The sequence below is a fragment of the Furipterus horrens genome, unplaced genomic scaffold (genome assembly GCF_987537825.1).
Source record: "Furipterus horrens unplaced genomic scaffold, mFurHor1.1.pri manual_scaffold_4, whole genome shotgun sequence".
In the NCBI taxonomy this organism is placed as follows: domain Eukaryota; kingdom Metazoa; phylum Chordata; class Mammalia; order Chiroptera; family Furipteridae; genus Furipterus; species Furipterus horrens.
In genome coordinates, this window is record NW_028327174.1 from 92,040,888 (window position 1) to 92,066,993 (window position 26,106).

Genomic DNA, 26,106 nt, shown 5'->3' on the forward strand with positions numbered 1-26,106 from the left:
TAGTTCTATTTTTTTCTGGAGCTGGAACCACAAACTAGGTGGTTTGGTTTGGGACTGGGATCACTTCTGGGGTTTAAAATGTATGACTGTTATTTGCCACTGATAGAGTCAATAGAGTCGCTGTACTGCTAGCCATGTTGCCAGCCACTGCTGCCTCTAGCTGCTTGCCAGCTGCGGCTGAGCACCTTCCCCATAGCCGCTACTCAGCTCCTCTTTCTCTCCTACCTTTCTGGCTGAGCACTTCTTTATTCCTTTGCTGAACTTCCCTGTAGTTTTGATTTTCTGGATTTTCTGGGTTTTTCTCTTAGTTTTGAAGTGGTTGTAAGTTTCTTCTTAGTTGTAAGGGAGACGCAGCGTTTCTATTTATGCCTCCATGTTGACCGTAAGTCCCTTAATTCATCCCTTGATAGAAATTTAGGCTTGTTTTCACTTTTGGGGTATTATAAATAATGCTGCTATGAACATTGACACATGAAGTATCTGTTTGACTTCCTATTATCAAATCTTTTGGATACATTCATAGGAGTGAAATTGTTGAGCCATATGGTAATTCCATATTTAACTTTTGGAGGAACTACCAAATTTCTTCACATACTTGCCAACACTTATTGTCCCAGCCACCCCTTTTTGGTCCTAGCCATCCAATGGGTGTGAAGTGATACCTTACGATTTTGATCTGCTTTTCCCTAATGAGTATTTTTAAATGTAATTAGTTGCTGTTGTATACCTTCTTTGGAGTAATGTCTGTTAAGTTATTTTCCGATTTTTAAATTGGATGGGTTTTTTTTTGTTCTTGAGTTGTAGGAGTTTTTTCTATACTGTGGATATTAATCCCATTTGGTCTTGGTCAGTGATTCTCAATATGTTTTTGAATTTGGTCTGCTAGTGTTTTGTTGAGAAATTTTGCATTTATAGTCATACGAAATATTAGTCTATAGTTTTCTTATAGAGATGTCAGTCTGGGTTCAGTGTCAGGGTAATTCTGGCTTCATAAAATGGGATAGGAAGTGCTTCCTCCAGTTTTTTGGAAGAGCCTGAGAAAGATTGGTGTTAATTCTTTAAGTGTTTGCTGTTTAATTTCCACATATAGGTAAGTTTTCCAGTTTTGTTTTTTTTTATTAGTATTGTTTCATTACAGTATTCTCAGAAAAGATACTTCATGTGGTTTCATTCTTTTAACATATATTAATGTGATCTAACATGTGAACTATCCTGGAGAATGTTCCACATGGCACTTGAGAAGAATTGATTCTGTTGTTGGGAAGAGTGTTCTGTTTATATCTGTTATGTGTGGTGTTCAAGTTCTCTGTTTCCTTATTGAGCTTTTGTCTGGTTGTTTTATTCATTATTGAAAGTATGTATCGCAGTATCCAACTTTTGTAGAACTGTCCCTTTCTCCCTTCAATTTTGTCAGTTTTTGATTTGTATATTTTGAGGTTTTGTTGGTTGGTGCATGTATGTTTATATTACATCATTTTGATAGATTAAACCTTTCATTAATATGTGATGTTTTTATTGTCTCATAACTTCTCCCCCCAAGCTTTATTGAGATATTGTTGACATATAACTTATGTAAGTTTAAAGTATGTACACAGTATGATTATTTGATACATGTATATATTGCAGATTGATTACTACCATAAGGTTAGTTAACATCTCCATCCCCTCACATAAATACTGTGTGTGTGTGTGTTTGGTGATAACATTTAAGATCTACTCTTTCAACAACTTTCAAGTATGTAATACAGTATTGTTAACATTTTTTTTTTTGACTAAAAATATATCTTGTCTGATAATAGCATAGCTTTTTTCCTTTCAGCTATCTCTTAGTTACTGTTTTCTTGGACTGTTTTTATGTCCTTTTACTTTCAACCTCTTTTTGTGTCTCTCTCTAAAATGAATCTATTGTAGATATGTATTTGGGTAATTTTTTTAAATCCACTCTGCCAGTCTCTACCTTTTTATTGAAGAGCTGAATCCATTTACGTTTAAAGTAGTTATTAAGGAAAGACTTCTGTACCTAGCTATTTGTTTTCAGTGTCTTAATAAGTTTTTGTTGGTGGTGGTGGTGGTGGTTTTTTTTTTTTTTTGGTTCCTTAATTCTTCCATTAGTGCCTTTTTAATATTTACTTTATTTTTTGTAATGTACCATTTTGATTTCCTTCTTTCCTTTTCTGTATATTTTAAAATTGTTTTCTTACTGATTTTCTTGGGTATTACAATCAGCATCTTAAGTTTTTAACAACGTATTTTTAATAACGACACTAACTCTGTTCTAATAGTACACAAATACTCTGCTCCTATACACCTGTTGCTCTACCTTTTTATATTGTCACAGATTACATGCAGGTTTATAATTGTTTAATGTGTTTTTCTTTTTTTGTCATATATGAAAAAAGGGTATTAAAAAACTATAGTATAGTTACAAGATAAATAAGTACTAGGAATATAATGTACAACATGATGACGATAGCTACTGCTGCTGTATGATATATTAGAAAGTTGTTAGGGTAAATCTTAGTAGTTCACAAGGAAAATTTTTTTCTTTTTATCATATCTGTGTGAGAAGATGGATGTTAGCTGAACCAACTGTGGGAATCATTTTACAATATATATAAATCAAACCATCATGCTGTACACCTTAAATGTATACAGTGATGTATGTCAATTGTTGCTCAGTAAAACTGGAAAAACCCCCAAAAGTACAATAATGCTGGCTGTTATAGTTACCCATGTTCTTTATTTCTTTACATGGTTTTGAGTTATTGCCTAGTGTCTTTTCATTTTAGCTGCAAGGACTCTCGTTAGTATTTCTTGTAGGGCAGGTCTAGTATTGAATCCCCTTAGGTTTATATTGGAATATCTTATTTTCTCTTTTACTCATGAAGGATGGTTTTGCCATTTATAGAACTGGTTGACAGTTATTCTCTCTCAACACTTTAAATGTCATCCTCTGCCTTCTGGCATCTGTGGTTTCTGATGAAAAATCAGCTCAATCTTGCTGCAGATCCCTTGTATGTGGTGAGTCACCTCTTTCAAGACTTGGAACCCTGGCTGGTGTGGCTCAGTGGATTGAGTGCCAGCCTGTGAACGGAAAGGTTGCCGATTGGATTCTCAGTCAGGGCACATGCCTGGGTTGCGGGCCAGGTCCCCAGTTGGGGGCAAGAGGTAACCAATCACACATTGATGTTTCTCTCCCTCTCTTTCTCCGTTCCTTCCCCTCCCTCCAAAAACAAATGAATAAAGTGTTTAAAAATATATATTTTAAAAAATTCTTGGATTGTCTCTTTGTCTTTGACATTTTACTGTAACATGTGGAACTTCTTGAGGTTTTCCTTTTTCAAATTTGTTGAACTTCTTGAATGAGTAAATTTGGGTCTTTCATCAGATTTGGGGTGCTTGGGTCATTATTTCTTCAGATTTTTTTTCCTGCTTGCTCCTTTCTTGTCCTCTTTTGGGATTCTCATAATGCATACATTGGTATGTCTGATGGTGTCCCACAGGTCTGTCTATTGATTTTTCTAAATTATTTATTCTTTGTCCTCTTTAGAGTGGATAATTCCAATTGCCTTACTTTCGAGGTCACTGATTCTTTCTACTTCCTCAAATCTGTGTTGAACTCTAGTGAATATCTTATTTCAGTTATTATACTTAACCCTTTGAGTGCCATGCTTAATTGCTAAAATGCATGTGAGAAATGCCAGGCTATTTTGCTGCAAAATGCAGAGTTTGTGAAAAATGTGTATAAAAACATTATATTTCATAATAATTTGCTGAAAATTTCACGACATATAGTAAATACACTCTTCTTTTGTAAGCAGTGTTCTTTGATGCAGTTTAGCAAAAAATTTATTGTGTTAAAATTATTTTATTATAATAATTATTTTAGAAAAAATAGATTCTTTCCTTCAGTATGGCTTTTGAAGTATAATATATGGCATAATATAAAACCTATTATTATAATTTGAAAAAACACATAGCAACATGGATAACAAGCAAGAACTATGCCAAATAGTGCATAAGTTTTGGGGAAAAGAAAACACTTTCTAGTGTACAAAAAAAATGAACACAAACGGCATTCATACTAGAGACATATATCAATAGATACCAACAGTATAAAACAGTTTATAAACAAAACTGAAATGCAAAAACAATACAATAGCAAAAGCTTCCTTATCATGCACACTGCATAGAGTTTCGGTGATTATTGCAAAGATAAATGAAATTGAAAGGACTGTTTAAAATATAAGTAAAAATTATAACAGAATTAATATGTCAGTACTTGAACAAGTGTAAAAATTCAAAATTTGGATCAACATGAGAAAAAGTTATATCAATATATAACCTGAGGTACAAAAAAAGAGAACAAAATATAAAATATGAATTATTCCATTGTTATTTACATTTATAGCCATCGAAAAAGGAGTTGCTGGGAGCGACACTGGCACTTTTGGGAAAATTTGTCAGCGTCGCTCACAGCGACTTTGGCACTTAAAGGGTTAAAAAGAAAGCAAACAGAAAATTTAGAATTATTATAATTTCTTCATTGACATTCTGTATGTATTCATACAGCATTCTCCTGATCTTCAGTTCTTCAATGTTTCCTTTAGTTCTTTAAGCATATATAAGACAGTTGATTTAAAACCTTTGTCTGGTAATTTCAATGTCTGGAATTCCTCAGAAACAGTTCTGTTGTCCAATTCTTCTTTTCCTACAAAAGTGCTGTATTTTCCTGTTTCTTTGTAATTTTTTTATTGAGAGCTGGACCATTTGAATATTATAATGTGATACTCTGTGAATCACATTCTCTTCCCTCCTCAGTGATTGCTTTTGAGTGTTGTAGTCATCTGTATAGTGACTTTTCCAAACTAATTTTGCAAAGTCTGTATTCTTTTTGGGGTGTGGTCACTAAAGTTTCTCTTCTGTTATGTCTGTTCAGTTTATGACATGACAGAGATTGATTTAAATATCTAGACCCCCACCCACCCCCTTCAGAAAGGGAAGTTCCTGTAGTCCATCTAAGAGGGTGGAAGCAAGTACAGTCTTTGCTGTTCCCCAGAGTCTGGAGGGCAAGTCCCATTGCCTGCCTGGTACCAGCCTTTGGTCTAGGTACATAGGTTCTGTGCCCACCCCTGCTGTGGGGCTGAGTAACAAGGAATGGTAGCTGGCTGGCACACTGTTTTGTCACCCGGATTCAGCAGCCACTTCCCTGCTTGTTGTATGTGTTCTGAGACAGTTGATTTTGATGGATTTTTCAGCCTAGTGGTTTAGGTGGAGGGACTGGCCCCTGAAGCTTCCTACTCTGCCATTTGCTGTGACAGCATTCCACTCTTGTTTATGTTTAGACATGACTGCTCATGGTGCCAACTGCAGCCAGTTCCTTTCTATATTTGACAAAACTAAGTTTGATGATAGTTTTACTTTTTATTAGTGTGAGCTAGAGTATTGTTAGCCTCTGGAATCTTGAGTATGAATTCTGTTGTAGTAGTTGGAGAGTAATTAAGGCAGTCAATATATTACACAGTTTTGATTTCACTTTAACTTAATACGACCTTGTATCTGTGTAGTGATTTTCTTTACAGGAATGAGAGTGCAAGACATTTGGACTTACCCAATTAGTGTTGGAGACTGTACCTCCCTGTTGGTTTTTATTTTCTTGAGGGTGGCTTTGCTTTGTGCTGAACTCCGATTGTCAGACAGTGTTTGCAGCCCTCTGAGATATGCTGTGATGGCACAGTGTCAGTGCTAAGTCTGTGTCAACCTACGAATCCTCTCTACCGTCTGTGGAACACATTTTAACATTGATGGTAGAGTTAAAACCAGAGGAGACCACTGTAGAGGGCCTAGATCAAGGCTCTTAAAATGATTGCACACCGGGGTGGGGCCTCACGGACTTCCTCAGTGACTTTGGGAATTGCAGCCTTTTGAGAGGTTCATCTGAAGATGGGAGTAGTAAGAAGACGCAAAGGAGCTCTTTATTTAATGCTTATTGTTCCATGCGTGCTTCTAAATTATCTTCTACACAGTTTTCAGAAATAGGCCGTGATGAAGGTGCTGTTTGCCCTTTTTTGCAGCTTAGGAAGTTGAAGCTCAAAGGAGTGAAATATCTTGTCCTAAAAATCACACATTGATTGTGATTTTGTATTACTACTATTTTATAATAGTAAGATTTTTGATTACAATAGATACCATAAACCTGGCATCTTGCTGGTGAGAAAAGCAAGGCAACTTGTGGAAGGTGACCCTGTATTTCGCAGGTTGTGTTAGAACCAGTCCATAGTGGAGGCTTCCTGATCTGTAGGCCTTTGCTTAGTGTAATTCACAGCCTGCAGCTGCACCGTTCAAGTGCCTGTTCGGGTTCTTCAGACTCTGTTTCCAACATGAAAGGCCGCAATGAGAACACCTCTGAAGAAAAATTCAAGGCTTGGCTCTTGTAGTTCCATCTGTTTATGAAGCCTTTCCCAAATCCTCAAGCTCTCAGTGTTATTTTCTGCCTGATGTCCTGCAGCACATGCTGTGTTGTAGCATAGTTTCCTACTTATTTTCTCCGCTATAATTCTAAATTTATTTTTAACAATTTTCTACCTGTGTTATCACGAAAAGCTAATTTTTATTTATTGTGTACTTCTCAATTAGATTATGACTTCGCACTTTATTTTCTTCGTGTTTTTATCCTTTACAGCACTGTATGTGCAGCTTTATTGATTTCAACCTACAGTGAGAAATAGACTTATTTCTTTACAGTTAGACATAATTGTACATAAACACTGGAACAAAAGTTTCAAGAACCATTGTGTATACTGTTAGTAGGGAGATGTACTGTGATTTATTCTGTTTTACTGAAAAAGAAAATGGTGTAGTTGGATGCTGTAGTTTGAAAATCCTGTTCTGTAACATCACATGGGACTAGATATTCAGACACTTCATGGATTTCACCTTTTTTGAAGGACTGCTGCTTTGAGACTATTTTTATGATATCTGAAACTTAGGATACGGAAATGGTTGTTTTTTTCATAAAATTTTTGTTGTATTTGATACAGTTTCAGGGACAAGTGTCTTTCAGATCAGGTATGGGTTTTTAGCCTTAAGTTTCTTTGGTTTCTTGTATAAGAGGAAAAAACTTATTTCTCCTATCTTCTGTACTCTGAATTTATTCACTTCCTCTTTGTTGTGTTCACATTCTCACATCAGTTATCTCTGTGCCTCCAGAACTTTTCCTTAGTGTACTAAGGTCACTTGCTTCTCTTATCTTTGGGAGGCCTTTTCTGCCTGTTTTGGTAGATCTCCTTTAGTGGGAAAAATGTGTTGTGTTTTCTTATATTTGTATTAAACAAAAAGAAAGTTACCTGGAAACTAGCAGTTTGCCATAACTAGTATTAAAAAAGGAAGTATTCTTGGTAAGTATGTTTTCTGGATAGATGTTCATCCTTTTACATTTTAAACATTTTTTTCTCATATATTAAGTTCTCTGTTTTCTTAAACAGATATACTGAATATAATTAGCTTTCCAAAATGATATGTCTTCATAGATACCATTTTCTACCATTTTTCAGATTGTGGAGATTTTCTTAACTTTCTTGAAAACATTCCTAGTTATCAGTTTGATTTCGTATAATTTGCGTCTTTCTCATAATGGCAAAATGGAGGGCAGATATCCATTTTCCATGGTTGACTGTGTAAAAATTATTTAATGGGAAGCAGCCATTTCCCAGCTTTTTTCACTTTTTCTATTTGCTGATGGTATCTTCAAAATAATAGATCAGAAGTGTCCTTCTAGTTTCAACTTATTCTTCTTTCACTTGCATGCTTAATTTTTTTGGCATGGAAAAGAAGCATTCCTAAGCTTTTGAAGAATTCACACTTAAGTAGGTTTAAGGAGGTACTCATTACAAGACTTGCAGATTTTTATTACCAGAGGACTGTTTCTGAGGATTTGATACTATGTCCTAACTTTTCAAAATTTTGTTGACATTTGATAGACTATACAGCATTTTACCCTTAATGTTTAATGAGAAGGGAAGAGCCAATAATTCACATGTTGCTAGGAATGTGGGCGCGGGAGGTACTATTAGATACCAGTATCTTACATACGAGGTAACTGAGGTGCTGTCTCCAGTTACAGAGAGAATTAGTGACATGACCAGTACGACTCAGATCTGTAGCTTTGCTAATTTAGAGCTATTTTTTGTACCCCTGGTCTCTCTACAGCCATAAAACATTTCCTGATGGCCAAAGGTGCAGCTTCCAGTTATAAAAATAGTAAATTCTGGGGTTGTATAGCATGCTGACTGTAGTTAGTCATACTGTATTGTATAGCTGAACGTTTCTAAGAGAGTAGGTCTTAAAAAGATTTTATCTCAAGGAAAAATTTGTAACTGTGTGTGGTAATGTTAACCAGAGTTACTGTGGTGATTATTTTGTGATATACATTAATCAAATCATTATGTTGTATACCTGAAGCTAATTATAATGTATGTGAATTATAGCTCAATAAAATAAAAAACCCACAACATTTTCTAATTTTAATAAAACTTTAGTTTCAGTTAGTAGCATTATACTGATAGGAATATTAGCTAAAAACATTACCTAATATTAACCCTGTTTCTTAAGCATAAACATTTTTCTTTCCTTTTCCCCTTTATTTTGTTTATTAAAACATTTTTTTTAGATCAGTTTTAGGTTTATAGCAAAATTGAGGGGAAAATACAGAGATCTCTTATAAATCCCCTGCCTGCACACATGCATAGTTTCCCCATTATCAACATCTGTCGCCAGAGTGGTGGTGCATACATGTATTACAATTGATGAACATACACTGATACATCATAATTACCAAAAGTCTATAGTTTACATTACAGTTCTCTCTTGGGGTTGTGTATTCTTTGGGTTTTGACAAATATATAAAAACATTTATTCATCATACAGAGAATTTTTTCTGGCCTAAAAATTCTCTGTGCTCTGTGTACTTACCCCTCCCTCTCCCTGACGCCTGGCATCCAGTGATTTTTTTTTTAATCCTCACCTAAGGATATGTTTATCAGTTATAGAGAGAGAAACAGAGAGACAGAGCCACATTGGTCAGTTGCTTCCCATATGCGCCTGACAAGGGATCTAACCTACAACCTTCTGGTGTATGGGATGATGAGGTTTCTGTGGATGCTTTGTTTATTCAATCACTTTGTCCCTGTTTTTATCAGGAGGGTCATGAATATCCCATTGGTTCTTCATGATGAATTCTGTATAGCTAATGAGTCTGTAATAATGTTTTATGTAAGTTACAAAAATGGAAATAGTACAGTCAGAAATAAATGTCTTCTTCCTTCTATGCGTGTCACGTACTCAGAAAAGACAAGTGTATCCCAATGCCTGTGAAAGCCTTAGAGCAGAAATCCAGTAAAGAATTATTGAATTCATAAAACATCGTTAATTTTAGTAGCATCACATTTTTCAAGTGTGGGGATGGCAATACGGATTTGTTCTATGGTCAAGTTAAATCTTGGGATGCTTGATTGACCATTATTTTACGTGATAGAGTTTATCGGCCTTCAACAAAATCTTCAAGGGATGTCTGTGTTCGAGAACCCTAAAGATGCTGAAAATTGTACAGCAAATTTTTGACTTTGTGGTTGGTTTTCACCAGTTACATCTAACTCTAGTACTGAAAACACATTTTTGCCTTTGCCTTTTTATTTTTTATTTTTATTTTATTTTATTTATTTTTAAATTTATTTTTATTGTTTTTCTATTACAGTTGGCCCACTTTTTCCTCCCATTGCTCCCCCCCACCAAGCCTACCCCTTCTCCCACAATCCGTCCCCACCCCGTTGCCCATGTCCATGGGTTATTTATAATAGTTTCTTTACTAAACCCTTCCCCTACTTACCCCCTTCTCTCCCTCCCTCCTCCCCCCGATAACTTTTTTTCCTTTTTATTATTTTTTATGTTATTTATTTTTATTTTGAAAACACTTATAAAAACCACTTATTAGAAACTAGATTGCTTAGTATACTCTTTGCATTTGTAGTTAGCACTTGGCTAGAGATAGGGAAGTACTCTGATCATTTCTGCAGAGAAAATCCTGAATTTGTGCCAAAAGATTATCATTCTGCATTCACAGAATCAGTGATACAGTATTATTACCATAGTATAGTCTACTTAATTTACAGCTGTCATAAAGTAAATTCCATTCTCTCTTTGTACTTTTCATTTTAATCTGCTATCCTTGCTCTATCTGTAACCATAATCCTTCACCGTTGAATTGTATTGCTTGACATGCAGTGGTTGGCTTGGACTTGCCTAGATTTTTGTGTTAATATCATAAGGTCCTTAGAAGAAAAGTGATTGGAAATGATGGACTGTTGAGTTAGAAGAGACTTTAGAAATTACCTAATCTTTTAATTTTTAAAACATATTTAGCTGTGTAAACAAGTAAAGATTTATTTGAAAACCCAACATAAACTTGGGACTGGGGGTTTTGAAAATCATTGGGACTGACCCTTTTATTTTGCAAATGATTCTCTTTTTTTTCTTCTAAATATTTTATTGTCCCAATTTTTATTCCTTTGCATCCCCTACTCAGCCTGTCCCCCTCACTCCCACAAAATCCCTGTACTGTTCACCATGCCCATGAGTCATGCTTGTATGTACTTTGAGCAATCCCTTCACCCTCTTTCAATGAGTATCTACCTCTCCCTTCCCCTCTTATAGCTGCCAATCTGTTCCATGTTTTTATGCCTCTGATTCTGTTTAGGTTGTTTGTTTTGTTTTGTTTATTAGGTTCCTGTTATAGGTGAGATTATATGGTATTTGTCTTTTGCCACCTGGCTTACTTCACTAAGCATAATATTCTGCAGTTCCATCCATGCTGTTGTGAAAGGTAGGAGTTCCTTCTTTCTTTCTGCTGCATAGTATTCCATTGTGTAAATTACCACAGTTTTTTGATCCACTCATTTACTGACGGGCATTTAGGCTGTTTCCAGCATTTGGCTATTGTAAATAGTGCTGCTCTGAACATAGGGGTGCATAGGTTCTTTTGAACTGGTATTTCAGGATTCTTTGGGTATAAGCCCAGCAGTGGAATCGCTGGATCAAAAGGCATTCCAGTTTTAGTTTTCTGAGGAAATTCCATACTGTTTTCTATAGTGGCTGCACCAGTCTGCATTCCCACCAACAATGCACTAGGGTTCCATTTTCTCCACATCTTTGCCAGCACTTGTTGTTTGTTGATTTATTAATGATAACCATTTTCTCCTCAGGTGTGAGGTGGTATTTCATTGTGGTTTTAATTTGCATCTCTGATGGCTAGTGATGTTGAGCATTTTTTCATGTGTCTATGCACCATCTGTATGTCTTCCTTTGTGAAGTGTCTGTTCAGGTTCTTTTCCCATTTTGTAATTGGATTGTTTGTCTTCTTGGTGTTGAGTCATATGAGTTCTTAATATGTTTTAGAGATCGGACCCTCATCTGATGTATTATTGGCAAATATGTTCTCCCAAGCAGTGGGTTTTCTTTTCATTTTGATGATGGTATCTTTAGCTGTGCAGAAACTTTTTAATTTGATGTAGGCCCATTTATTTATTGTTTCCTTTGTTTTCCTTGCCCTAGGAGATATATCAGCAAACATATTGCTACTTGAGGTATCTGAAATTCTACTGCATACGTTTTCCTCTGGGATTTTTATGGTATCATGACACATTTAAGTCTTTTATCCATTTTGAGTTTATTCTGGTGTATGGTGTAAGTTGTTGGGTTTAGTTTCATTTTTTTGCAAGTACTAGTCCAGTTTTCCCAACTTCATTTATTGAAGAGACCTGTCCTTACTCATTATACTCTTGCCTTCTTTGTCAAATATTAACTGACCATAAAGGCATAGGTTTATGTCTGAGCTCTCATACTGTTCCATTGATCTGTGTGTCTGTTCTTATGCCAGTACCAGATGGTTTTGATTACAGTAGCCTTAGTCTGATATCAGGTATTGTGATCTCTCCAACTTTGTTCTTTCTCAAGATTGCTGAAGCTTTTGGGTTTGTTTTTTTTTAATTTTATATAAATTAGTGGAATATTTGTTCTAGATCTGTGAAATATGCCATTGGTATTTTAATAGGCATTGAGTTGAATCTATAGATTATTTTGGGTAGTAAGGACGTTTTTAATAATGTTAATACAGTGTACAGTAGTCTCTCACTATATTGCGATTCACTAATCGTGGTCTCACTGTATCATGGGATTTTTAAAAATATTATATTTAATTAGTTATCGCGGATTTTTCACTATATCGCGGGATTTTGCGGTACTATATACGTATGTTGTTCAAGTTATGTAGGTTTAAGAGTGTAAAATAAATGTAAGGTTCCTACTTCGCAGGGGGGTCTGGAACATAATACCCACGTTAAGTGAGGGAATACTGTATATGCCTCTACTTATTTGTGTCTTCCTCAGTTTCTTTCTTCAGTGTCCTGTAGTTTTCTGAGTATAGGTCTTTTACCTCTCTAGTTAAATTTATACCTAGGTACCTGTTTTTGTTGTTGTTGCAACAGTAAATGGGATTTTTTCTTTGTTTCTCTTTCTGATAGTTCATTACTGGGGTATAAAAATGCCTTCAGTTTCTGAATATTAACTTTGTATACCACTGTTTTTGCCAAATTCACTTCTAAGGTCCAGTAGTATTTTTGTGGAGTCTATAGGGTTTTCTGTGTATACTATTACGTCGTCTGCAAATGACAGTTTTATTTTCTCCTTTCCTATTTGGATGTCTTTTATTTCTTTTTCTTGTCTGGTCACTGTGGCTAGAACTTTCAGTACTATGTCGAATAGAAGTGGTGATATGTCGAATAGAAGTGGTGAAAGCAGACACCCTTGTCTTGTTTCTAATCTTCTGGGGAAAGTGTATAGTTTTTGCCCTTTGAGTATGACGCTGCTGTAGGTTTCTAGTATATGGCCTTTATTATGTTGAGGTTTGCTCTCTCTATTCCCTCTTTTCCAGTATTTTTATCATAAATGTGTGCTGTGCTTTATCAAATGCTTTTTCAGCATCTATTGATATGATCATGTGATTTTTGTCTTTTAATTTGTTTATGTGTGTATTATGTTTATTGATTTACAAATATTGTACATCCTTGCATCCCTGGGATGAATCTGACTTGAACATGCTGTATGATCTTTTTAACGTAGTTCTGGATCTGGTTTGCCAATATTTTGCTGAGGATTTTAGCATTTGTGTTCATCAACAATATTGGCCTGTAGTTTTCTTTCTTTGCTGTGTCTTTACCTGGTTTTGGAATTAGGATAATGCTGGCCTCATAAAAAGAGTTTGGGAGTCTTCCCTCTTCTTGAATTTTTTGGAATAGTTTGAGAAGGATAGAAGTTAGTTCTTCCCTAAATGTTTGGTAAAATTCACCTGTGAAGGCTTCTGATCTAGAGCTTTTGTGTGCTGGGAGCTTTTTGCTTACTGCTTCAATTTCACTAGTTGTCATCAGTCTATTCAGGCTTTCTGCTTCTTCTTGATTCAGTTTTGGAAGATTATATATTCCTAGAAATTGGTCCATTTCACCCAGGTTGTGAAATTCCTCATCATATAGTTGTTTGTAGTAATTTCTGACAATCCTTTGTCTGTGCATCTTATGGAGCAAATATTGCGCCACAGACTGTGATGTGTTTTACCTGACCTCTCAGCGATGGCGACAGCCATTAGAAGAGGAAGCGGTGGGCCCATGCGAAACCCCTGGGGACACTTAAATGTCCCACTTTACTGCTGAATCTCAGAGCGTCTGGTCAGTGTGAAGATAGTAAAGAAAGTGATATCAGTGATTGTGAGCAACTGAGCTTCATAAATTCTGACACTAGCAATGATGAGTTTTGGGGGTTCCCAGAAAACTAGAAGAGTACTTGAACCTTAAAGTCTCTCCTCATTTGTTAATGACAGTGATGATGGTTCTTAATACAGCTGTTGACTGCTGTTCACTTTACATGGTTGAAATATTATTCTGTTATATTTTATTAAATATGTTAGTACACCATTTTGTTCAGGTTTTTTTTTTTTTTTTTCATGTTTTCCTCCTCTAAACCTAGGTGCATCTTATGGTCAGGTGCGTCATATAGTGTGAAATATACGGTATATGTTTACAAGGTTTATATCCTCTTGTTGTATTGTTCCCTTTAGTATTATGTATGACCTTCTTTGTCTTTTGTTATGGCCTTTGTTTTGAAGTCTTTTTTATCAGATATAAGTATGATATCCCCAGCTTTTCTTTGGTCTCCATTTGCATGAAATATTTTTTCCATCCCTTCACTTTCAGCCTGTGTAAATCTTTTGTTATGAGTTGGGTCTCTTGTAGACAGCATATATATGGATCATATTTCCTTATCCATTCAGCTACCTTATATCTTTTGATTGGAACATTTAATCCATTTACATTTAAGGTTATTATTAATAGGTACTTACTCATTGCCATTTTATTCCTTTATACCTTTGTTCCTCTCTATTTCTTCTTAAAGCAGTCCCTGTAACATCTCTTGCAATTCTGGTTTGGTGTTAATGAACTCTTTTAGCCATTTTTGTTTGTTTGTTTGTTTTTTTTAGTTTGGGAAGATCTTTATTTCACTTCCAAATTTAAATGGCAGCCTTGCTATATAGAGTAGTCTTATTTGCAGATCCTTGCTTTTCATCACTCTGAATACTTCATTCCAATCCCTGTAGCCTGAAGTGTTTCTGTTGAGAAATCAGTTGACAGTCTTATTGGAATGCCTTTATAGGTAATTGACTGTTTCTCTCTTTCTGCTTTTAAGATTCTCTTTGTCTTTAAACTTTGCCATTTTGAGTATGATGTTTCTTGGTGTGGGTCTCTTTGGGTTCATCGTCACTGGGACTCTATGCTTCCTGAACTTGTGTGATTTTTTCCTTCATCAGATTAGGAAAGATTTCTGCAGTTATTTCTTCAAACAGGTTTTCTTCCCATGTTCACTTTCTTCTCCTTCTGGTGTCCCTATGATGCGGAAATTGTTATGTTACGTGTTGTTCTAAAGTTCCCTTAAACCATCCTTATTCCTTTTAAGTTTTTTCCCTTTCTTTTTGTTGCTCTGATTGGGTTTTTTTTTTTTTTTCTACCTTGTCTTCCAGATTGCTGATTTGATCCTCTACTTCATCTAGTCTGATTTTAATTCCTTCTAGTGTAGTCCTTATTTCAGATATTGCAGTCTTCATTTCCAACTTAAAAAAGATATATTTATTTATTTTTAGAGAAAGGGGAGGGAAGGAGAAAGGGAGAGAAACATCGACATGTGAGAGAAACATCGATCGGTTGGTTGCCTCTTGCATACCCCTGGCTGGGGACCTGAACTGCAACCCAGGCATGTGCCCTGGCTGGGAATCAAACTAGTAGCCTTTCGGTTCATAGGCTGATGCTCAATTCACTGAGTCACACCAGCCAGGGCCCAGCTGGTTTTTATTTATAGTTTTTATGCCCTTTTTCATGCTGATGTAGTTCCCACGAAGTTTCTTATAGTTTTACGTTTCTCGAGCATCCTTATAATTGTTACTTTGAACTCTTATGTCTGATAAATGGCTTGCCTCAATTTCATTTAGCTCTTCTTCTGTGAATTCCTCCATTTCTTTTGTTTGGGTGTTATTTCTTTGTCTCCCCATTTTAGCTGACTCTTTTTGTTTGTGTCTATGTATTAGATAGATCTGATTTGACTTTCTGTATTCAAGGGGTGGCCTTATGTGTAGAAGTCCTGTGGGACTCAGTGATTCAGTCTCCTTGATCTCCTGGATGCTCTAGAAATGTCCCTTGTATGGGTTATATGGACTCTCCTGTTATATTTGGGTCTTGATTATTGTTGGCCCATTCATTGGTGGGATCTCTCCTCTGGCTAGCTGACTGCAAGGCTCAACTTCCACCGTGTCTTATACGCTATTGTACAGGTGCTGACAGAACAAAACAAAATAACACACACACACACACACACACACACACACACAAAAAAAAAAAACCTAAACAAGCAAAGTCAACCACAAAAGAGCAAAGAATAATTAAAGTGGAATGAGAAATACAATAGTAAAAGAAAAAAAAAAAGAATATGAGAAGACCAAAGGGGACACAAATGATTAGGAGAAGTGGGAGAAGAGAAACAATAAGAGTAAGGATTAGAAAGAGGAAATCTTAAAAAAACAAAACAAAACAAACAAACAAAAACCAGGAAGGGAAAGAATAAAAAAAGAAAAGAAAGGAAAAAGAAGGAAAAGGTAGGAAAAAGCGGAGTAAGAAAAGGAAAGAGTAAAATAAGAGAGATGAAAGAAAAAAAGAGGAAAAAATTGAAGAAAAAGAAAGAAGTAATAAAATGGCTATCCAAAAGAAAATACCAAAAATAATGCAAAAGAATGAAGTGGAATTCGTTGCAGTAGAGTTTAGTGCTTGTCTGCTGGGTTCTCCCTTTTGATATGGCTCTGATGTTGTTTGAAGTTGGTGTAAGCCATTGTCAAATGCTGTCCATGTCTAGCCCTCTGCAGCCTGTTTGAAGCTACAAGCAGTCCAGTTTGTGGCTGTCTCCTCTGGGCTTGTCTGTGCCTGGGATGGGCATTGCTGTGCTGCCAGGCTGGCTTTTATAAGCAGAAGGCCAGGAGTGTGTCAGCAAATGACTGAAGGTCCTGCAGGATACACCTCCACCTGCCTCTGCCTGCTGGACTGCTGTCAGTCTTCGTGTAGCCGCTGGCCTGAGTTTCTGAGAGGACTTCTGGTGGAATTGAGAGAGGATGGAACCTCTGGATCTCACATGGGAGGTGCCATTTAGACTTCAAGGAATGTGGTAGTTGTGTTACCCCATCCCCACTCACATATCTCAAACTGTCCTGGATTATTTCCTTGAACTTGACAGAGCCCCTTGTAGGAAATGGGTGGGGCCTCCAGACCTCAGAGTTTGGGTCTGCTGGAAACCAGGAGGGTGTTTCTATGGCTCTCTGCTGAGGGGGAAGCGCCTGCCTGGTGCTCAGGAAAGTGTATGGAATGGCTGTGCCCTAAAGCTAGTCTCTGACACCCCCTGAGTCTGCCTGTGTTGCTGTTTACTCAGTTGGGGTTAAGATGCAGGGTAGGAGAAAGGAAGAAAAATAAAATGCAGGGTAGGGCAAGCAAGATTCCAGAGGTTGAAGCGAGTGGTTTCCCACAGGGTAGGATAATTGTTTTTCTTCTGTGAGTGGCTTGCTCTTCTCTAGAAAGATGGCTACTGCAGTATCAAGGTATGTGCCTGCACAGAGAACCCAGCAGCCATTCCCCCACATCTCTCCCCAGCCCTCCCACTCCAGACTTCCCTCAGTCGACTCCAGTCTGTGCTGCCCTCCCTTCACCTGAGTCCAGGGTGAGTGGCTGCAAACCAGAAATGTGGGCTTTGGCCCCTTAGGAGAAAAGAAAATTGTGGCTTTGTCTCCAGTGGGTTCCATCTATTCCCGGCAGACAAAAACCCCACAGCATTTCTCCACTGGATAGTGCACGGACAGCTGATCCCAGCTCTGTGCTTAGAAGTCCAACCTCAGGTCCAGACTTCACTTTTCTCAGAGGGAAGCTTCCACAGCTGTGTCTTATCTGGGCCTGCTGCCCATGGGCACTGTGCCGGCCCCTTTCACAACCTCGTCCTTCTTCCCGGGCTTGAGGTGGTTTCTTCCTGTCCTTGGTTAAGAATCTCCTTTTCAGGTAATCTTTGGTTGTTTGTTTTTTTATTTTATTTCCAGTTTGGTTCTAGGAGGTAGTGTGAGACAGATCCTCTTGCTCCACTCTTCTGCTACCATCTTGTTCCCCACTAGATTCTTAAATCCACAAAGGTTAAATAATGGTGGTCTATGGTTGTTTCCATTTTCTCACACATAGCTTCCTCTTCCCAGACCACCTTGGATTACGGTTCTGCTCTGTTTTTAGACTTTTGGAATGTATAGCGTTGGAAACTCCAGGGGACTCTTTGTGTCCTTGGCCAAACCAAGGAGAGGATCTATTTTTTAATGATAGCTGTCTCATTTGATTCTTATGATTTTTGTTTCCTTGTCTTCTTAGTTTTTTCTTGTTAGAATGTAATAAACATTTGTTGAATACCCACCATATACCAGACACAGGATGAATGAGACACAGCCTGGTTCCTGTGGAACTCCAGGTGCATGCAGGTCAGGACAGATGGCCCAGGTGTCACCCAACTTTCTTTTCTTCTCTAGGCTCCACCACAGGAAGGAGGAGGGACTCGTTGTTTCCTTTCTGCAGTCTTCTTCATCTGCTTTTTCTGCTACTGGCCCCCAGTTCCCTCTTCTATTTAGCCTCTCAGGAAAGACTGCAGCCAAAAATCTCGTGGTTGATTAAGAGGTAGACTAGAATTCTGCATAAAGTGCAGGGCCCCTGAGGTTGATCGATGTGCAGTACTTCCTTGAGCATTTGAGAGTTTGTCCTTGGCAGTCCAGGAGCGTAATTACTGAACTCAGTAGACAGTGTCACATACTTATTTCTTAGCTTTTGCATGGATCAGATGATATTAATATTACTAACTCACAGAGTAGCTTTTTTCTTCTTCTTGGGATTAAAGGGAGGAGGGGGAAGAGAACCAACATTTATGGGGCATCTGCTTCTATACCAGATACTGCCAGATGCTTTTTCAAAAATTTAAATTTTGATTATTTCTGACTGTTACCAGTGATTAAAGGACCTTGGTTTTTGAGTTTGGCAAAGAAAGAATTCAGAGTGAAGAATTCCAGTGCTAGAGGAAGTTTATTTAGCATACAAAACAAAAGACACTTAAAGAGAAGATTTGAGTGGGCTGCTCAGAGAGCTTCCTTGGCGTTTTAGAGATAGTCTGAGGCAGAATAAGTGAGCCACCTGGGCTGCTTGGACTCAGGAAGCAAGGTACAGAGGCAAAAGAAGGGCCCTTAGAATTTAGGAGAAAGAGTGCCCTGGCTGCTGTGGCTCAGTGGATTGATCATCGGCCTGTGAGCCTAGTGTCGCTGGTTCGATTCCCAGTCAGGACACATGACTAGGTTGCACGTCAGGTCCTCAGTTGGGGGCACAAATGAGAGGCAACCACACAGTGATGTTTCTCTCCCTCACTTTCTCCTTTCCCCTCTCTCTAAAAATAAATAAATAAAACAAATTAACTAATTAAAAAGACAAAAAGAATTTAGGAGAAAGTAAAGATATATACCTGAAGAAAGAAGGTGTGGGCGTACTCTGGAGAGAGCACATGCACTGGGTCCTTTGCCTTAAGGGTTTTTATCTGTTTTCTAAAGGTAGGAATTTTAGGGGGAGGTCTCAGGGGAGGATCTCAATATATTCATCAGCTTTCCAGGTGTGTCCTTTAATATGCTGTTTCATCAAAATGAGTGTATAGGGTCGGGGTTGTGGTCTCTACTGATAGGTTGGCACTAGGGTCATTGGTCATTGCATCTGGTCCTGTCATCAGCCATGGTGTCACTGCATCTGGTTTTGCTGCTTTTCTGGGCCTGGAGCTGAAACACAACTGAGGCCTAGAATGTTCTCTCTAGTTTGACCAAAGCTCAGTCTCTATGGTCAATAGACCCTGAGGCCTTGCTCCTAAGAGTATTTGATGCTATTCAGAACCACACTGACCCGAGGACATAATGCTTAAAGGGGTGGTTGTGCAAGAGAGAAGGAGACACGTTAGTCAGGGCGCTGGATGGGGCCATTTTCAATCATCAGCTGTCTGTCTCAGTTTCCCTGTTCCACTTGCCAAGGAATTTTTCTAGCTTAACTATCCTGCCTCATAGCTACCCTGTAAAGTAGTTGGTAACATTTTCATTTTACAGTTAGGAAACTGAGGCACAGAGAGGGTAATAACTTGGCTCATAGTCAAGACGTGAGGACAAGAGAATGGGGAAGGGCTTTCTCAGCAGTGCATGAAATTATGCGATATATATGGGGACAGGTGGAACATTGGGGGTGGTTAGACGACACAGTGTGTGGCATGTGGTTGGAATTACACTGGAGAGAGAATGTTCACATGTTGTTCTGTCCTTAGTTCATCCCAAGGCCAGAAAGGCTTTTCCAAGGTGCGTGTAACTGACATCATTCCATATAGAAAAATATATGAGGTTGTATTTTGGATAATAGCTAAGCTTTCCTCTCTCTTTTTTATTGGTAGGAAAGAGTATACTCATTTGAAAATTAAAACCAATTTCAGTAGGTGGTAAACATCTGGGCTTAATGATAGTTGTGAACAGAGGTGAGGAAATTCTGTGACAAGGTACTTGAGCGGGCAGGGGTGGAGAGTGGAGCTTACAGCATTCCCGTGAAGACTTTTGGTCAGGGGGTCTTGAAGTTGCTGTAATTGAATTTGATGTTGTTATAAAACAGTTATTGGTAACCTAATCTAGAAGTAAGTGCTATTTGTAAACTAGTGATTGTGTCAGGATTTTATAGAAAAGTAACACACACATACAGAGTGCTAGAAGGCTAGGAGATATTAGAGGAAATACCTTGTTTCAATGGAGCTTGACCAGCAACTCAGGGGTCCCTTTAATCAGCATATACTTATTTTCAGGCTTGACCCATCTGGAAATTGAGGATGTGTTGTCTCACAAGGGTCTTGGCTTCTCAGGTTCAGGAGACAGCAGGGGTGGGCTTCTGCCCGCTGGAGGTGATGTTAACCATATGCCAGTGTCCTTAATGAGGTAGAGTGTGTATGATGTTGTTTTGTGTTCATCTGCTTTCCTTTTTTTATTTAACATTGTTTTTGAGAAGTATCCATGCTTTTTATGTAAGTCTAGTTTGTTCAGACTCTACTACATAATATGCTATCATAATCTAAAGACCATGTAGATTACCGTCATTTGTGGAATCACCAATGCTACTTCAGTAAACATTCTTGTCACCTTTAGTTTGTGTGAGAATTTCTCAGGTGTATACCTCCAGAGAATTGTTAAGGCCATGGAATATATGCATTTTAATTTCACAAAACTTCAACTCTCTAAGATGGCCACTATCAGATTACAAACTTCTGTTAGAGCACATGATACAGCAGGGACTTTAATTCATTACTTAGATAAAAGAAATAAGTTAGAAATATAATTCCTTGATCCTTCTTTGGTTACTTGAGAAAGTTTCTGCAAACTAGTGTTCAGTAATATTATTAAAAGCTTTTATTCTTCACTGTCCTTTTTTATTTTCTTTGAATAATGTTAGGTAGTTATAGGGAACATAGTTTTTTAAACAATGCCTCCATAATGCCTAAGTAATTGTGATAGTGTTTTGAAAATACTCTAAATACTGAGATTTTTGTTTTTTGTTTTGTAGGGCGCCAATGCCTCGGCATTAGAGAAAGAAATTGGTCCAGAACAGTTTCCAGTCAATGAACACTATTTTGGATTAGTCAATGTAAGTATTCACTGATGCTTAGTCTTCAAAATTATGGTTGGAAGTATATTTTTAACTGGTGAATGCATTTTATAATTTATTAAAGAAAACTTGTTTATTTGTATCTGTAGGCTTAATACCAAGAAACTTGATTTGGAACTTTGAAGTTATAATTAATGGAAGGAAACGTGGTTGTCCGATGACTTGAGTCTTAGAACAGTTTCTACTTGCGAGTCTGACTTCTCCTACTGTGTGTCAAATTTCTCATAACCAAAATTTCATATGGCTTAGTCCAAATGATCTCTTTATTCTTTGAGAGTTATTTAAATGTCTGTGTGTAAGTGGTCCAGATAGTTTTGTAAATGCCTTCATGTATTGATAGGGTCTTTGTTCAATTACTTCTGGCATTTTTCTACTAGTTTAGATATAAAAGTACAAAATACAGTATTCTCTCACTTATCGCGGGTATTACGTTCTAGACCACCACCACCACCCCTCCCCCCCGCGATAGGTGAAAATCCGCAAAGTAGGAACCTTACATTTATTTTAGTATTTATATATATTTTAAGGCTTTATAAATCCTTCCCACACACTTATAAACCATTCCCAGCCCCTTATTAACCTTTCCCACTCCCTTATTAACCTTTTCCACACTTTTATAAACACTACTTATGTTCTTAAACATAGTCTATACTCTTAAACCTACATAACTTTAACAACATACGTATACAGTACTGCAAAATCCTGTGATATAGAGAAAAATCCGTGATAAATAATTAAATGTAATATTTTTAAAAATCCTGCGATACAGTGAGGCCGCGATAAGTGAACTGAGGAAGAGCGAGGAACTACTGTATAAGGAAAAAATACATACCAGTTTTTGTGGAGGTAATTCTAGTAATTATACATTATTAAAACTTTAGAAGAACCGTCTTTAGAATTTTTAACTCTTTTACAACACCAGACAACACCACAAATCTGTGTTATATAATTCTAGTAATTTTTACTCTTGTACTATACTGTTAGGTGGATCCATGGTGAGTGTTTAAAGAAAAAATATATGCATATATGATAATAAAGTGAGTTAAATTCAACAAAATTGGTGTGTCACTAAATACTAGCATGTAATTATGATGTATGAGATACGTTCTTGTGCGGTTTGGTGAAAGCACTTAAGTGCCATGTATGCTTCCCCTGCTTTGGGAATTATCTCTATGATTGTAAAGCTTATGATAAAGAATCAGCAGTCTCCACCCTCCTGCCTCTCCCCAGCTGACACTGCTTATTATTCCTCCGGCTATATTTTTCTGGAATTCATCCTCAGATTCTAAATAAAGTGCTTATACTTCTATTTTTAAAACCCTGCTATTAAAAAAAAAAAAAATCTATTGGCTTCCTGTTATGGTAGATGAGAAATTTAGCTCTTTACATCTACCACCATCCCTTGCCAAATTCACTTTCCCCTATTCTTTCAACATGGAACTAACCATTGCTTTATTTTATGATTTCCTTAATTTCCATTTATTCTTCCCAAAGTCTGTCAGAACTAAAAACAAAAAACAAAAAGAATTTCTCAGTATCGGTTTCTACTGAGTCATCACCATCAAGCGAAACTCTTCTTTCCCTGTAACATCCCTCTGGAGCCTTCTGTCCTGCTGAGCAGCCTTTGACTGCCATTCTTTTCTGCCACCTGGTCATTCCTGTCACATCTTGCCTTTTCTAGATCCTGCTTTCTTTCCTGGTTTTTTCCTTGGCTTTCTGGAACACATTCTATAGTGGCTTCTTTAGGGAGTGTGCATGGGAGATAGACTTTGAGATCTTGTGTATTTAAAAATGTTTTGATTATTGTAATAGCTACATATAGATCCTAATTTATAACCTTCTTTAGGAATTTTAAGGGCCTTACTCTCTTGTTTTCTGACTTCTTTTGATGCTGCTGAGAGGGTTTATGTCATTCTGATTCTTGATCTCTTTTGTATGTGGCTTTTTTCCCCATTTAAAAAAATTGGGGATTTTTAGGATGTTCTCTATCTATTGTCCACAGTGCTCTGAGATTCCTCCTCCGATTACTGCATTGGGCATTTTTGCACCTGTTCAGACTTTTATTTTTGTTAGTTCTAGAACATTTTTTTAAAAATTATTTGTTTGTTTGTTTGCTTATTTATTTTTAGAGAGAGGGGAAAGGAGAAAGAGAGGGAGAGAAACATCACTGTGTGGTTGCCTCTCATTCTCACCCCCAACTGAGGACCTGACGTGCAACCTAGTCATGTGCCCTGGCTGAGAATCGAACCAGCGACATTTGGTTCCCAGGCTGATGCTCAATCCACTGAGCCACAGCAGCCAGGGCTTCTAGAACATTTTTGATACTGTTACCTGAATAATTTCTTTTCTGTCAGTGTAATTTCTTTATTCTGCGTTTTTTGACATACCGTTAAGTTTCATATTGAAACACTTAGACTGATTCTCTGTATTTATTTATTTTTTTCTCCCATATTTGATTATCTGCCTTTTTAATTTTGAATTTTAGGCTATTTCTTTGACTTTTTTATCCAGCCCATTGTGCTTTTTATTCCTTAGATTGGTACTCTTGCTTTTTAATCTTGTTCATGAAGGCAATATTTTCTATTATTTTTCTCAAGTTAGTATTTATAGTTTTGTTGTTGCTGAGGTTTTCTTATACATATCGGATTATTTCTGAGATCTCTAAGTTCATTCCTCCCCACCCCATTTTAAACCTTTTTTTTTTTTTTTGGTTAGAAACATTTCTCAAATTTAATTCATATATAAAAGTGAAATTCTAAAAGGCTGATAGGGTTATTAATAGGTAAAACTTGTCTATCATGGATTTCACTTTAGAATGACCTCCTGGCAAAAAGACTTTTAAGAAAATAGCTCCCTTTCCATACCTCCGCCCCCTGCCACATACACACCCAATTTCAGTAGCTACATCATTTTATCTGGAGCTGTTTATTCTCTCCTGGGAGTACTCCTCCAATCTCTGTCAAGGGGTAGCTTAATTTGGGCCTTTATTTAATCCATTGTTTCCTGTTCAGTTCCTCACTGCTGTCCTTCAGAATTCTTGACCAGAGCCTCCTGGTCAACTTCTGTGGAGCCTAAACCTGCTATTGAAAGAAAGGTTAAGTGTGTGTTTGGGGATGGGGGCGTTGAAATGGCCTTTTTGAAGACTTATTACTAGACTTGCGATTTTAGATGCACGGTACCTCCCTACCCCTCACACACCAAATTCCCAGGTCTTCGGGTGTGAATAAATTTGGTTTTTGTCTCTTATAGGCATTTGGGCTTCTACTTTCTCTCCATCTGCGTTTATCTTCTGTCAGTTTGCTGACATCTGTAGTCTGTGGTTGTCTTGGAACTTCTGAGGTTTTCCCTAATCTGTTCTTTTACTGTCATTTTATTAGGGTTTCATGGGGAGTAGAGTTTAAATGAGTATATTTAATTTACCTTGTTTAATGAGAAGTCTGATCTCTGCTTCTTGTATCTAATATGTTTATGTTTACATACGGAGTTGTCTAGTGATCAAAAGCCTCATTTAAATTCTGGGGATGGCAGAACCCTGGTTTCTTCAGTCTCCTTACTTCTTTACTAAAGCTGTCACCTTTATTTGATTCAGACTCCAGCACTAATATGTGTATTGAATTGTAGTAAAGTTGTGCCCATTGATAGTGTCCCAGAAGAACCCATTTTTAATAGAACGATAATAATATCTTATATATTGAAAGTTGTTTTGCTTTTAACCTTTATTGGTATAAATACAGGGTGGGGCAAAAGTAGATTTACAGTTGTGTGGAAAATAATGCAATAATTAATAAGTAATACAAAAATAAGCTGTGTTTTGTGAACTCACAACTGTAAACCCACTTTTGCCTAATCCTTTATTTCAACCTTTCCACTTTGTGTCTAATATTTTTTGCACATAGCCTCAGAACAAGTAAAACAACATCCTAGATAAAATTACATAAAATGAGCACTAAAGTTCTGTATTTTTTTCTGCAATTGTTTTTAATTTAATGTATATTTAATAACAGTAACAAAATTCAGTGTTGATCATGTAAAAAAAAGCATTTCTAAGAAAGTACCATTTTTATTGCTCCTTGTGAATCAATCTGAATTCAGAAGGTAGTCTTTGTGCTTCTCCCTCAAGCTGAGAAACTGAAATTCAATGAAATCAAGAGAAGCAGAAAGGAGCGAAGGTGATAAGAGACCACCAGAGGAAGCTTTGCCTTTATTCATTTGATGAGTAGATGTTAGTTTCCGATCTCCTAGTTATGATGATGAAGAGTTAAGGTCTCTTAAAGTAACTAGGGCCCTAGCTATGAAAGACTGATGAAACACCTTCAGTTATACCTAGAAATAAATTGGTGGTCAGAGTATATGCAACAGAACTAGTGTAGTGATTAATTTTCTGTGATTTATACTTAAGGCTACTTGGCAATTGTGTTTTGTACTTTAACCTTTTCCTGTAAGTCCTGTTTTTCAGCTCTTAAATTATCACTTCTGTTTCTTATTCCCCTTCCTCTTTTACTTGTAGAATTATCACACTAGAAGAGTTTCTCAGAAATTAAGGTTGAAGTTTGGAGGGTTGGGGGGTGAGTAGGGGACGTTGGCTTATTAGTTAAATAAGAGACCAACATTTCAGCTTTTTTTATTCCATGTTCTTATCCTGTCTGCCAAGTAGTTAGTGTTGGAAGCTACACTGAAATTAGGCTGCTTTAAGAAACTTTGTGGTTAATCATTTCTAACTATTGGATTTTGTTAC

General features: G+C 37.0%; 1 protein-coding gene across 1 annotated transcript in view; it reads left to right on the forward strand.

Moving 5' to 3' along the window:
* Positions 1-26,106, forward strand: part of USP12 (ubiquitin specific peptidase 12) — a 106,459-nt gene that overhangs the window by 38,038 nt on the left and 42,315 nt on the right. Inside the window, exon 2 of the mRNA XM_090273770.1 lies at positions 21,270-21,350. Within this exon, the coding sequence (XP_090129896.1) occupies positions 21,270-21,350 (81 nt within the window). The remainder of the gene's footprint in view (positions 1-21,269; positions 21,351-26,106) is intronic.